We start from the raw sequence: 15996 nt of genomic DNA on the forward strand, positions 1-15996 counted from the left end.
TGGCTTACTTCGCATGCCTAAATCAGCCACAGCTGTCCAGGCAGTCTGTCGCTCTGCTGTGCTGCAAACCAGCAGTGTCTAAGGTGCCGCTGCTGCCCAGTCTTGTTTGATAGTATAACCATCCCAGCATATCACTCGAATGGCACATTTTTCAACAACTTTAGTTGCTGCTATCCCAACTTTACCGACCAGTCGTCCTTCTTCAGTAACTTGCTGAGAAAAAAACGGGTTTTGAGGACATTGGGTAATGGGTAGTGATGTATACAGAGTACCTATATTATTTTGGTACCAGTTCCTATTTTGGTCGGTCCAGAAGGACCGTTAAGATTCTGGAAAAATTATACAGCTGTCTGTATTTTTTGTATCCATGAGACCGTCATAATTATGACATGCTATCACATTCTCTTTAGCTGCCGCTGTTACGCATAAAAAAACACACAGGTAGGATAGGGTCTGATAATCACCTTGGAATAATCAGAAATTAGGAAGCAATACCACACACAATGTTTGTAACAAAACAATAATTCTTCATCAGAAGTGTTAGTCAGTTTGAAGTGAACGCGCTTTACTCACGACCACCGCTAGCACGCTTCATCAACCATCATTCTAGAATTCCAATAATCCACAGAATAATATGAATTAATTTAAAAAAGTGACAAATTCAAGAGATTAAATTTATTAAGTAGCTTTGAAGCTAAATTCACCGTCTGACATTCCTCCATCGCACCACATTTGTGTGGCATCAAAACGCATCTTGCTTAAATGTGTTTCAGTTTAATTACGTCTCTTGACTCTACAGACTGAACGATCGAACATTACCCTTGCTCACTGGGTCTTTTTATTTATAAAGTACACAAGGCACAGATGCATACATCGGCAGATGTCGACGCTTAATATGGCCTCCGGTCCATTACTTAAATAAAGTTAAAGTACCCTGGATTGTCACACACACACAAGGTATGGCGAAATTATTCTCTGCATTTGACCTTTTGCCTTTGATCACCCCGAGGGAAGTGAGGTGAACAGTGGGAAAAAGCGGTGGCCGCGCCCGGGAATCATTTTTGGTGGTTTAACCCCCAATTCCAACCCAATGGGTCCTATTTGTATAGTCTTTGGTATGACTCAGCCGGTTTGAACGCACAACCTACCGATCCTAGGGCGGACACTCTAATCACTAGGCCACTGAGTAGGTCTGTATGCAACATAAACAGATATAACAATTCTTATTGTTACAAAATGCACACCTACCTAACATGCTATCTAGCATGTTAATTGATTGTATTGATTTGTATTATATATTTTATATGACAGATCGTGTAAAAGGTCTGTGCTCTGCATATGAATGGCATACATAAATCATATTTCCAGCTGAGTGTAATTGTAATTAATGCAAAAACAAGTTATGGAGCTGTGTGGTCGTTTATGATGTGATTACAAACTGCTTCGTTACTTGCACTGCAAACAAAGTTTACTTGTTTTAGACTTTGAAAAAAAGTGTTGATAAAATACTTCCCTGCTATCAGATGTTATATGATGTGGTGGTGTAAAAATAATTTTGCTACTAAAAATGGTTGTAAATAATACTTTTTTCAACATCTTTATTTACAACAATTATATACATTACCGATAAGAGTACCGATAAATACCGGTATTGATAAGGAATATTGATATTGGTATCGGTATTGATATCAATAAAATCCTAACAATATACAAACCTAGTAATAGGTGAACTGGAGGCTACCCCAGCTGACCGTAGGTGAAAGGCAATAAACACCCTGGACTAGTCACCAGTCAATCATAGGGCACATAAAGACTAACAGAAATTCACAATCATTCACTCGCATAAACAATTAAGCGTCTCCAGTAAATCTAACATGCATGTTTTTAAAATGTGGGAATAAACCGGAGAACCTGGAAAACCCACGCACGGGGAGAACACGCATACTCCTCAAAGAGGTGTTCAAACAGAGAGGTTGACGTGCTAAAATGGGGCCAACACGCAGCAGACTAATATCACAATAACGGTGATAATCATAATAATATAATAACAATTAAATGAAGATATACATTTGTGACAGTGAGTGTCTACAGCAGCACATATGGCACCTAAATTGAGTAATTTTACATAAAATATTATGATTCTGTGTACTATGTTTTTAATGTGTTTGTCTTAATTTTAAAATCAACTTGCCAGGGGACTAGAGATGGAAATCATTCATTGGCTATAATCTCACATATTTACATGTCAAATGCTCATTATTATGTATAATCTATTTTGAATAAACTAAATGTAAATATAAAATGTTAAGTCAGCAAAGCTCCAGAAGCTGATAAGAAATAGTCCAATATGTTCTTTCTTTTCAGCAGCAATTTAGTAGGGGATAAGATTGCCGAAAATTAGACCATCTGATAAAAGGATTATAAGCTTGCAAACCAACATACTGTACAACCCTGTTTTGGGTAAAAAAGGATTAGCTTCAAGGTCGATTTTTGGTTTTCTCAAAAGGCATAGGTAGCTCCTTTGAGAGGATGTTTTAATTTAAATTATTTGAGTTTATGCGAAGCTTCAAATTCTATCATTCAAAATATTAAACCTCTTTGTTTTCATCTGTCCTACGCTATTAACCTCCTTTGACACGGTGTCTTTACAAACAATACAAACAACTCTGACGTTGTGTTTCACTTTCAAGTGCCGCCGCCGTTACAGCAGAGCAATGTCAAAGTGTAACGCACACACAGAAAGTGAAGCAGTGTTTTTTTATTCATTGGTTATGTTTTCCACACATTCTGGAATTAAAAATATAATATGTTTTGTCTTGCCTGCTTGATAATGATTTAATAATCTAAACTTGTTCATAAGTAATTTGTATACACACTTTTATACCGTATATTTTCATTATCTATAATGAACACATTTTACGCCAAGCACTTGGCAAGTGCACTTTGAAAAGTATGATCCGTTTTACATGCATTATGCATTCCATAAAAGTTTTCAAGTGAGATGACACCACAGTAATGGTAGTTGTCTACTTCCACCTACAGTGTGATTTGGTGTACACTACTTACCACTTGACTGCAGAGCAGAATAAATCTTTGGGTTCACCTTGTCCTTCCTATAAGCACAAAAACATTTATCAGGTTTTGCTATAAAATATAGTAACTACTTCTGAAATTGCAAAGTGTGACAGTTGAAAAGTCGTAACCCAAACATTGCTCATTTGTTCTTTTCTGAAAAGCCCATAGAGAATTTGCTGTCATAGACAGCTTACTTGACTCCTGTTGTAGTTTCAGCAATGGACATCCACAGGGCCCTCATTGAAAAACAGTCCAAACCTGGGGGTTGCCAAGGTCCCATAGCTTTGCTGATATCGCTATGTAAATGTATGACCTCCGAAACGGCATTGATCTAATTCAATGCATATGCAATAAGGCCAGTGGTTCCACTTTTTAAAGGCCTCCTTTTATTTACATCTTCACAGAGCCCATTCACAAGCCCACAATCGAACCTCATCATCTCCGAGGTTAAAAAAACATATCAATATGGCTTGTACGTATGCATCTTCCACATCTACATTGTGTTGTTCCCGTACACAGAAGGAGGAAAAGGGAGGGAAAAACAAAGATGTGGAGTTTCAACCAGCCTCCATCTGCATCAATTCATACCCATGGCCCTTTTGATTGTTATCCTCTCAATCACTCTCATCTTCTCATCCCTGCCTCAGTCAAATCTTTGCACAGTAACAAAAAGGATTAAAAAAAATACTCTGGCTACATTCCAATTGCTGTTGTCCAAACGATACATGGCTGCTTTGCACCACTCAGGATTGAAAAAGATACAACAGCCATTTTTAAACCAAGCATATTGCTTGGTGTCATTGACAGAGCACCATATAGTCAGTGCATGAGGAAACATTTACATTAATTTCAGAATACTGTTTCACTACATTAAAGGCATTTATTCCATTCTGTTGAAATGTTTTGTTGAACCGGAGCTAAACATCAGCTTTCAAAGTTGAAAAATGGTTCACAATTAAACAATAAAATTAACATTTCGGAAATGTGAGTTTGGCTAAGCGTTTCTCTTTTTTTAGCAAACCTTCTAGCAAATACATTATTACTGCCCATTTGTTCTTTTTTTAAAAATGTCTCATTTGTAAGTAACGTGGGTTACATTTGTTGTGTACAAGCAAAATATCACTACTTATGCAAAAACACGTTATTCTGCTGTTGCAATTGTATCTTGATTGACATGTTCTTTAATGGATTGGTTGATGAAGTAATGAATAGAGATGTCCGATAATGGCTTTTTTGCCGATATCCGATATTCTGATATTGTCAAACTCTTAATTACCGATTTCGATATCAACAGATACCGATATATACAGTCGTGGCATTAACACATTATTATGTCTAATTCTGTTGTGATGCCCTGCTGGATGTATTAAACAATGTAACAAGGTTATTGAAAAAAGTGCCAACAATGCACCGCCATATTTATAATTGAAGTCACAAAGTGCCTTTTTTCTTTTAACATGCCTCAAAACAGAAGCTTGGAATAAAGTACACAATAACATAGCCCTCCTTTACTGCAAGACTGCCTGGCATACTGTATAACAAGGAATTATAAACTGGGCTCAATCTGCCCTGCTCTAACGTATCTGTATGAGTAACAAAAATGTGCTGCAAGCTAGTGGTGAGTGCTTGAAGTGGCTTAGCAGTCCGTCAGAGCTACTGAAATTCTGCGTTGAGACAGGGCACCTCCGTTCACTGCAAGCTGCAAAGTGTGCGCCATGCAGGGTAGACTAGCTACACCAAACTCCACCATAACTTTTGACATACTGCGTGCGTTGTCCCTGACCACAACGTGGGATTCCGCCTTGGGGTGGTTTTTGTTGGATTTTGTTTTTTTCTCGGCGGAGTCTTTAAGCGACAACTGTGTGGTACCACTTTTTTTCGGTGTTTGCTTTTCATCCATCTTCTGCTTGTATTCATCGTGTATCTCCTTATGATTTTTGAAGAGGTGGGAGATCAAATTGCTCATATTAAAAGGAAGACGTCTTGGTTTCTCCTCGCATAACCAACTTTTTGCAGTCATTGCAAATTGACAGTTTTTTTATCTGTCAGACACACTTTGAAATAATAGTCGTTAGTCAGTCACCGAGCGAGCTCGCTTGTTAGCCATGGCTAAAGCACCGCCAACAACACACTCTTGTTGTTGTTATGCTCCGCTGACGGCGGTTTGATGAGGGCATCAAGCGTCGCCAGTAAATCTCTCATGCTGCAGTCGTGTTGCAACTCCTGTGTTGTGTGTGGAAGAGGGGAGAAGGGAGGGGCTGCTGACTGGGAGACACAACTGCTCCTACGTCTGTGTACCGCTCCGTACAGTGGCGTTTTAAAAGTTAATTCATTTTACTTTTTGAAACAGATACCGATAATTTCCGATATTACATTTTACAGCATTTATTGACTGATAATATCTCTAGTAATGACAAATCAAGATGTATTGGCATGCTAGTCACAAACTGCTGTGGGTAGATAAATAGATAGATAGTATTTTATTAATTCCTTCAGGAGAGTTTCCTCAGGAAAATTAAACACTCCTCAACGATGATCAACCCAAACACCATGCCTATGTTGATCCCACTAATGCTTAGTTGGGTTGATGTCAGGCCTGCCGGCATGCCATGCTATTCTTTGTATTCCCAAATTATTTTATAAACATCACTCTATGTGGGTGATAGCAATGTCACCTTGGTGAATGGAGCTTGTCCCAGACTGTGAAAAACAGGATTTTTTCAGTAAAGGATATATCACCTATCATCAAGGTACTACAATCAGGCACTTGATTGTCAGCACCGTAGTTGAGCGGAAACTCAAAACAATGATCAATAGCAACAGCAGAATAAATTGTTTGGCATAGACTGATCCCGCAAGATCTATTATTATCTGTTGGCTTCTCGATGGACTTGAGTCCCACATTATTTATTATTTAACAATTCAATATTTATACCCATTTTGACATCCATTGCAGCCAATCCCCCTGGAAGGGTCGTCCCAACATCTGTGGTCCCTTCTCAAGGTTTCTTCTTTTTCCCCATCTGGAGTTTTTTGGGTTTTCCTTGCCTGACTGCGGGTTTAGATTAGGTGATGTCATAGTGAGTTCGTGAAGCTCTTAAAAACACTTGTGATTAAGGGCTATAAGATACATTTTGATTGATTGATAGGCAGTTGAGACATTTTCTCGGCAGTCATGTACTGTATAAACCTTTGTTATGCGGATACTAATGGTGAAGCTGAATACATAAAAAGAGAAGCAGAGCTTTTCATCCACATTCATTAAAGGGAATAACAATGGAAATACAACTGTAAAAGAAGTACAGGAACATTCACATTTTTTTACAAGTGGAAGGCCACTGATAAGACCAATACCATGTTGCAGCAAAAATACAGTGATAATCTCCCCCCTGCCCCCAAGGATAGGAATATTCTATCAGCTGTTCCACTTCAGATAGGGATGGAGCTGATTTCAAGACAGGGCTATTACCATATAGAGCTCACATGGGATGTGACACCTGCAATCTAATTTTTCGTTTTTCGTAAACATTTATGCCAGTTCTTCTTCTGGAGAGTTTCTCTTAATTGAGGCAATGATCTGAATACGTCAGACTGGGCTGGCCACTGTTTTGCCAGCTCCAGTAGACCGAGGTGAATCTAATGTGAAAAACTATGTAAATTACAGCTATTGTACAGCTCTTTTTTCCCCTGACAGTTGCACGTTCTCTTCCCCTGGCCTTTGCAATTGTTTCATAGCGTTGTTTATCTCATGTTTAACAGTTTTACTGTTTGTATTATGAATAGCGGAGACCTATATGACCTATAATTTCCATCCATCCATCCATCCATCCATCTTCCTCCGCTTATAATTTCATTTGATGGAGATACATTTAACAGTATTTTTTTGTCTTGTCTGGTTATTTTATACCCCTACTGTGCATTGATGTACTAACAACATAAAGGTTGTCTCGATACTGAATAATCTCAGGGGGTGTCTACACATATGGAACCATAAAATCCGAGATAATTCTTGAAGACTCTTCATTGCATATTGGTGGTGTTTAGATATCAGAGAGCCAACATACATTTGCCAGACTTAAAATTGAGAATGTCAATTAGTCTACAAAAACCTTCACTGCCACACCATTAGGTCCACTTGCATAATGCAAGATGAATTCGTCCATCACATGCAATTTTTTTGACAATGTCAGCAAGATGGTATTTAATTCAATGATTGTAATTTGCAGTTTTGTAGCACTGAAATATTATTTAACTACATGTGTGGTAATAGTATAATATAGCATTTCAAAAATTGCGGAATTGGAGGTGTACCTAATGTTGTAGCATAATTTCAATGGCTTGGTTTCTGATGCCAGCTTCTCATTTATCTGGGCACCGTACTCATGTCAGCTAAAATTTTAAAAAAGCGTACAATGGCACTGTATGTGTAGATACTGCTTAAAACAAAAAAATCCACAGGACCACAATATCTAGGTTAGTATTCTTATGGCATTGGTTATCTTATAATCAATCCTACATTAACTGGGATGTGAGGTATAAGGCAGAAATAATACTTAGAAAGCATTTAACACTGGTTTGTTGAGACTGAAAAGCAGGAAAATGCTTTTGTTTACTCGGCTTTTTTAAGCTCCTGCCACCCACACACAAATGTTAATAGCTCAACAGCACTTTTGCACAGCGCTTGTCTAAAGGTAAAGGTAGACCCATCACCTCATCATTCCCATCAACTCCTACTCCCATCCCAGCTGTGACCCCCGCACAAACATTGTTTAGGCTATGCTTCAATGTACTCCAGCAGGCCTAAATGGTAGCAGGATGTTGCCCTCATTGGGGGCAAACATTGAGAGACAAATGTGAGTGGGCACACTCTAACATTTCAGCGCTCTCTCCTGGCAACAAGGCAGAACTGCAACTGAAGAAAAAGCAGCAGTGATCACATCATATCGTCCCCCACCCTGAATGACTGTAGTCTAGTAGGGATATCATTGCTAGTCTAAGTTAACTTAATAATAAGATGCTTTTATTCAGTGGATGACACCACTACATAATACAGATTCAAAACTGTACCACAAGCTATAATACTCACAAGACACATCAATATGCACTTGCATTGTTCAAAAACAATCAATACAAAACTGTAGAATAATATGTTTTTACAAATCATACTACTTTTGTCAGGATTAATAATAAAACAAAGACAAACAATTAGTCAAATTTATAACTGAACTATACGATGTTTGTGAGAATATGATTCTTATACCTATTTTTAAAAGTATATGATCTTGTTAAATTGTGGTGGTGTACCCAAAGATGTGGTTGATGATAGTATTTGGAGTTTTGGGCTTTCAATCAATTCAAAGTATTACATTTTTTTTTTTTTTAATTAGAGCAAAAAGAGCGCTTAGAAACAAACATAATTTATTGCTTTCATCCACTGTAAAACTGTGAACTCCACTAGTGGAAGTCCAAAGGTTGTTTTTTGTGAGACAAAACAGTGCTGACCAGGGGTTAAATATATTATTCTTAGTATTTTTTTTCAGTTAAAATAAAATGTTAGTTTGTATTTTTGTGTTATTACCTTAAATGATGCCTATTGTACTGTGCATAATGTTGCCCTTCTTCTTTGACTATGCATGGGTCTTGCTCTCCCTCTATACCTCTCTCTCTATATCTGCAGACCACAACTTTCTTTTGTTTTGGTTAAACCTGTTCTCCCCTCCTTCTAGTGAACCATCAGAGATCAACATTACTGACCCACCAGGAAACGAGAGCGTTTCTGATTTTTACACTTTGAGTGGTTTGAGGTCAAATGCTGGAGCACATACTGTTGTCCAAGGCAGAGATGTACAACACTAATTGTTGAGTCAGGTTTTTTTTTTTTTTTGTCAAGCAGGCGCTGCAGGCATTATATGCACAACAATCATAAAACCAGCTGATGAGAGGCAAATCTTTTTTGTGAGTGTGTGTGGCGATGTGATTTTCTTTTACACGTCAACAAAGCAAAATAAAGAATAATTATTTCAAGTTGCCAAATAAAAACAAGGAAGGTGTGGCCTCTGAAATGTGCACGAAAGAAAGGAGCACAATGTTTCTTTGAACGAGAGGAAGCAGTGGCATGCACTTGCATACAAAGGGGAACAAGTGGTCTTTACATGGAGTGCAGCTGCTTATTAAGACTCACTCCTTCGTGCATTATTCCTTTCATCCCCACTCAGCCACAAAGTGATTTTACTTTAGCATTCAAAAAGAGAGCAAAAGATTTGTAATGGACAAATCCTTAATAAATGTTGCAGATCAATTCCTTCCCCATGAGCTATAATACAATACACACATTCTATAAAAGTATCTGACTGAAAAACACCATGTGGGAGAGCAAGGAAGCCATAGGGAGGGGGAAGAAAGAAAGAAAGACCTCAATTCTCTCAAACTCAATAATAGTGAAATGAGCACATATAAATGTGTTAGGAGTATCCCTCTGCATCTTGTATAGACTGCATGTATTTAATCTGTAAAGCTTATTAAGGCCCCGGTCATTGCTATGCAAAGCAGCGCCCAATGCTTTTCTCTCTCTTTTCATCCGAGTGCCGTGTTTGGCCAATAGGACTGGCCCCCTGCTTCTCATTCTGCATTCATAACATGCAACATTTGCACAATGTATCTCTCAAAGGCCCTGAATAGAAGGCCTTAATACTCATGTAAACAACTGCAAACCAATTACTTAATGAATCAGGCCCACACATAATGAGGAGTCTCACAAAGAGCTATAAATGCATTTTTTTGCACCAAAGCCTCGGCTTTAAACAACAAAACTACAATCCTCTCTGCTATAGTCTAAGCTTAACCAACAAATCATAATTATTGTCTAACGCAGGGGAGGAAGACATGTTTGTATTTTAAGTCCAGCTTCTGCCTTCTTTTGGTGGTGCTCATCAGCTCGCTGACAAATTTAAAGCAAACAATTAGGAAGAAAGGAGTCGGCGCATACACAAGGATAAAAAATGGGAGGACAAAATGATGGGGAAAGGGTAGAGTGACAGAGTGAGACACAGAGGAGCGGGGCAAGAGCATCCTGCAGTGTTATGCTTCTGCTTAAGTGCAGGGCTTCTAGACCACTTGTGGATGCAATAAAGTGCAAGAGGAGACAGTAGTAAGTGGACCGCTTAAAGCTAAACGTCCAGGAGAAGACAAGAAAAGAAATAGTATGAGCAGAGAATGATGTCAGGTCGCCCCTCTTGGTGGAATGAGAGGGTCACCTATATAATCAGAATCAGAATCAGAATCAGACATACTTTATTAATCCCCGGGGGGAAATTAAAGTGCAGTAAGTAAGCGTACATGATTACGTATTTGTTCAATGTAACTTGTGTAGTCAAGCTGCATCATTATTCTTCTGCAAAATGTTGTATTTTTCTTTACATGAACTTTGTTTAATCATACATTTTGGGTTCTCCCTGCATATTAATGATATGGACACAGGCAACAACTGAGAGGGTTTGGATCTGAAATTGGCTCATGTTTATTAAAAAGGGTGGTCCGTGCACAGTGCCTTGCAGCAACAGACGACAGCAACTACGAGGACCACAATAGAGTCAGCCCATTAGCCCTTTCCTTGGCTAATAGGCAGACTGCTGGGCCTGCTTGCCAGGCCGGGGACATACAGCCTTCAGCCCTCGTATCAGCATGGTGCCCAGTAATCACATGAAATCAGAGAAGATTATTCCTCATAACGTTTACGCAGCCATTACAGGATCCCAAATGGGTTTTGTGGCAAAGAGGTACTCTGAAGACCTGATAGGCAATTGCAGATTTGATGAAGTCGTGTTGATATTCAAATGTAAGCGCGTTGCTGTTAGATTCCGTGAGGCTGTTTATCATTAGACGTTCTTCTCCAGTCCACTTAGGGTTCTGATTTGAGCAGCTCCAATGCATTTGATTGGTGAACAAAACGAGAGGATGCTTGTTCTTGTCAACACTTCTTTGAAAGTGCTTGCCCTTCATCCTACAGATTGATATGATGTGTTTTCATACAAGCGTCGAACCAGAAGATAGTGCGATTATCACACCAATTTTGCTTTGTAGTTATGATTTTGATTTCAAAAACCTAGTTGAACCCAGCAAACAACAAGTGAGAGGGGCTTTGGGGGCCTTTTGTCTTTATGAGCGAGTTAATGGGTGGTGCCCCCTTGATCTTATGGAAATGAACAGGGAATTATGAGAGTAGCCATGCAAATGTACATCAACCACTTTGGTGTCTGGTGGCCCGTCGAATAACAACAACGTTCTTACCGAGAGTAAGGGTCTTGATCAGAGTAGCGTTTGGCCCTCCCAAGGTCCACTTCATCGCCATGATTTATTCCTTAAAAGAGCAAACAAGACGGTATAAAAACAATCTAATTAGGAAATGACATCACCAGCTAATAGACTCAGCATATAATAAATAATCTTCAACTGAGCTCCAGTGAAATCCTTTCTCACAAATAATTCATTAAAACCGGTTGAAAACCTGTAAGGTTTGTTTGATGTACTGTATATTAAGATTTTTTTGGTTAGTGCCAGCTGAGGACAGTGTACAATTTACGTTTTTTGAACAGATCTTTGCAGCAATGCACTGAAAACACATTGGTTGCCATGCTGTCAGAATATTTGTAAATGTTAAATGTTTAAATGATTTGCTAACAAATTGGTAACAGTTTTGTCAAAAGTCCACGAAGGGACTATTTTGAAGGGAATTTACCAGCTAGCTTACCAATCGGACTCTCATCACTCATCTTTGCACATATTTATTGATCTGATCACTAACTCGATAGTAACACATGCCACCTTATATTATTACATTAACCGTCATTGACGGTTAATGTAAAGGAGCATGTATAGTCCAAATAATTTGTGCAATTCATCTGCACATAAACTTAATGTGATTTTATTTTGTGGTCAACCATATGATTTAACTTATTTGTGACAGCCCAAATAATAATATAACTATTAAATTGTGTTATGTTCTAATAATACAGTGGATCACGTTATAAGGCTACAGTTTTTTTGTTTGTTTTTTTTACCTGAGAAGTCATCCTCCTCTCCATTTTCTTCCTCCTCGTCTTCAGAACTCTGCAGCTGTTCTTGCATGGCTGATAGTTTAAGTAACTGATATGCTTTTGTCTCTGTTCAGGAACAAACAGACACACAGTCAAATATTTGCGTAAAACACAGGTTTCCTACTTTCAGAGGTTTCTGTGTTTGCCAAGATATGCTTCAGTAGCTTAGTCTTGAAAATTGCACTACTAGAGAGTGTGGGTGAAAACTTCAACTTCACTGCGCTTTTTTTGTAAAGTCCACAGTATGCAGCAACTGTTTCCATGATCCTTTGTTGTTTTTCCATGATCCTCAACCAGGATATTGTGAGTCCATCCATCCATTTTTCTACCGCTTGTCCCTCTCAGGATTTCGGGGGGTGCTGGAGCCTATCTCAGCTGCATTCGGGCGGACGCTGGGGTACACCCTGGACAAGTCGCCAGCTTATTGCATGGCCAACACAAATTTACTATATAGTACATAATTACATTTTCTGCACAGAAACACAGGAACAAACTAACCTTTGAAGTCAAACACATTACAATATGTGACGCTGGTTGACTTTTAATTTGTTCTAATTTCAAACCTATTTGCCCACATACTGTTAAATGTATTTGTTTTACATTCAAACTGTCATAAAACCTTTATTAACAGTATTGGTAATACACATTTTTTTAACAGGAAAATATTTGCTAGGTACTTGCACACATGTATCAAATGTGCTGAATTGGGCTTTTATTTGGTTTGGTTTACTGTCATTGTTTTACACTGTGGTGATCACAGGATGACCAGATTACAAGATTTATTTAATTCTATTTACAATCAATTTTTATTAACATATTCCATTTATAACGTACTCTATTTATGTCCTAATCCATTTAAATTATTATGTGCATCAAGGACTCATGTTTTTGTAGTACTCATGATATAAAAATTATATTAAAAATGTAAATTAAAACTAATATTAAAAACTACTTTGTGTCATGTTTAAAGTTCCTTGAATCCTTGAAGTATTGTAATTTAGTGAGTGTATCTACGTTAGCACCTGCTCAGTTAAATGTTTCTGTAGATTAATATCTAAATAATCAATTGGATTCATACTGTACCAATAATTTTCAATGTGGCACTAGGTTACATTTCCAGTTCCTCATTACACTTTTTGTCAATGATAATACTATAGTATCCTTTTGTGGTGGCGTCATAAAAACTAGAGGTGGGGATATTTGGGCACTTAAAATGTTATCTTATTCTTGGGAGTGACAATTTGATTAAGAATTGATTCTCAATCTAACACAATTCTCGATTCAAGCCTAATCTCCCAATGTATTATAATGAAACATTTTCAAAATAAGCTACAGGTTATAAAAACACCTTTCGGTTTGTAAAATTTTGAATCGACTGAAAATTGAATTAAATCCTCGCGCATCAAGCATCGCGATTTGGAGGTGAATCAAATTGTTTAAACACTCCTACTAAAAAAACACAAAAAACTATTTGCTGAGGTCTCACATAATGTTGATGGTTTGAAATCAAAGTTTTGTTTAACTTTTGAGGAATATTTTTATGTAAAGTTTGGAGGATATTTCGAGCGCAGGTCGGGAAATTCCACTCAAATACTGATAGGTGCAAATGGTAAAATTATACAAAGTCGCATTAATAGTGACAAAACCAACATCACACATTTGAGGAAAAGTTACAACTAAAAATTTAAAGTGAGCTTTGAGGATCAAGTCTAGGGTTTCCCCTTAATGTAATTGAATGTGGCGCGCCGCCACAGCATTTTAGTTACCGCCACAACTTGAAAATAAGATTGTTGGTTTTTTTTAAAACAAATTAAAGCGATAAAATATATTGGAGCCCCAGAAGAAATCACATAAAGTCTGACACTATTTTTAACTTTTATTACCAATCTTATGATAACAACCGGCACAATTCCAACAGGCTTAACCTTCCGTGCAAATACTTTCATCTTGTGAGTCCGCACTTCCCCAGACACACAACACTTCCTCATTCTTCACCAGTCACCTTTCAGGCATGGACAGTGTGTTTGCAAACATGGGATGACTGACATCAAATCCGAACCACACAAACATAATACACAAACATTAGCTGGTCGTTACATTATGAGTTGATATATATGTAGCCTGCACACTATTGACAAGCGATGTACCGAAAACTTGACCACCCAAAAAAAGACTTTGATCACCGAAAACCACGCTACCGAAACCGAATGTAAAGAAAACGCACACCATTGTGACAGTCTGGAGCATTGTCAGCATGTTTGCGATGTGGATGTATTTTTTTATATATATATCTCATATATACCCGCGGACAGCCATCTACAAAAAGTGCAAACATTAAAAGGGCAGTGGCGGTTTTTAAAAAGAGAAAGTCCAACTGGAGCAACATCGTGAAGCAAGTGTGACGTCGTCTCTGCAGCTTGCCTTTCGTCAGGGACAGCGAGGGACAGAACTAAAGAGTCTCTAAACATTTTATAAAAACACCAGAAGATGATGCTAAATTTGTTGCTAGTTGTTTTTAAAGAAAATCATATCATCTAAGTAAATTATGCAAAATTACTTGATGATGTGATGTGACCACGCCCATAACCATGCCCGCACTGCCACAGGTAGCTTGGCAGTTTAGGGGAATACCTGAAGCCTGAACATATACACAATTTACGGTACCAATTTTAAATATAGTAGAATTCCATTTCACAATCCTGACATCCAAATACATACCCGGTTTCCATATGAGTTGGGAAATTGTGTTACATGTAAATATAAACGGACTAAAATGATTAGCTATTCCTTTTCAACCCATATTCAATTGAATGCACCACAAAGACAATATATTTGATGTTCAAACTCATAAACTTTTTTTTTTTGCAAATTAATTAATTAATTAATTAATTAACTTGCAACACATGCCAAAGTAGTTGGGAAAGGGCATGTTCACCACTGTGTTACATCACCTTTTCTTTTAACAACACTCAATAAACGTTTGGGAACTGAGGAAACTAATTGTTGAAGCTTTGAAAGTGGAATTATTTCCCATTCTTGTTTTATGTACAGCTTCAGTCGTTCAACAGTCCAGGGTCTCCGCTGTCGTATTTTACGCTTCATAATGAGCCACACATTTTTGATGGGAGACAGGTCTGGAATGCAGGCGGGCCAGGAAAATACTTACACTCTTTTTTTACGAAGCCACGCTGTGGTTACGCGTGCTGAATGTGGCTTGGCATTGGCTTGCTGAAATAAGCAGGGGCGTCCATTAAAAAGATGGCAGCATATGTTGTTCCAAAACCTGTATGTACTTTTAAGCATTAATGGTGCCTTCACAGATGGGTAAATAACCCATACCTTGGGCACTAATGCACACCGATACCATCACAGATGCTGGCTTTTGAACTTTGCGTCGATAACAGTCTGGATTGTTCGCTTCCCCTTTGGTCCGGATGACACAATGTCAAATATTTCCTAAAACAATTTGAAATGTGGACTCGTCAGACCACAAAACACTTTTCCTCTTTGCATCAGTCCATCTTAGATGATCTCGGGCCCAGAGAAGCCGGCGGCGTTTCTGGATGTTGTTGATGAATGGCTTTCGCTTTGCAAGGTAGAGCTTTAACTTGCACTTACAGATGTGGCGACGAACTGTATTTAGTGACAGTGGTTTTTCTGAAGTGTTCCTGAGCCTATGTGATGATATCCTTTAGAGATTGATGTCGGTTTTTGATACAGTGATAGAAGGTCACGGTCATTCAATGTTGGTTTCCGGCCATGGCGCTTAGGTGGAGTGATTTCTCCAAATTCTCTGAACCTTTTGATGATATTATGGACCGTAGATGTT

At 38.2% G+C, this 15996-nt stretch overlaps 1 protein-coding gene across 3 annotated transcripts in view; it reads right to left on the reverse strand.

Moving 5' to 3' along the window:
- The window catches only part of kiz (kizuna centrosomal protein), a 50288-nt gene that overhangs the window by 6605 nt on the left and 27687 nt on the right, over nt 1-15996 (reverse strand). For all 3 annotated transcript variants that reach the window (XM_061895567.1, XM_061895566.1, XM_061895565.1), the window contains 3 exons: nt 12132-12233; nt 11362-11431; nt 3067-3113 (listed from right to left, as the gene is read on the reverse strand). In XM_061895567.1, coding sequence (XP_061751551.1) covers nt 3067-3113; nt 11362-11431; nt 12132-12233 — 219 coding nt within the window. The remainder of the gene's footprint in view (nt 1-3066; nt 3114-11361; nt 11432-12131; nt 12234-15996) is intronic.

The sequence above is a fragment of the Nerophis ophidion genome, linkage group LG03 (genome assembly GCF_033978795.1).
Source record: "Nerophis ophidion isolate RoL-2023_Sa linkage group LG03, RoL_Noph_v1.0, whole genome shotgun sequence".
In the NCBI taxonomy this organism is placed as follows: domain Eukaryota; kingdom Metazoa; phylum Chordata; class Actinopteri; order Syngnathiformes; family Syngnathidae; genus Nerophis; species Nerophis ophidion.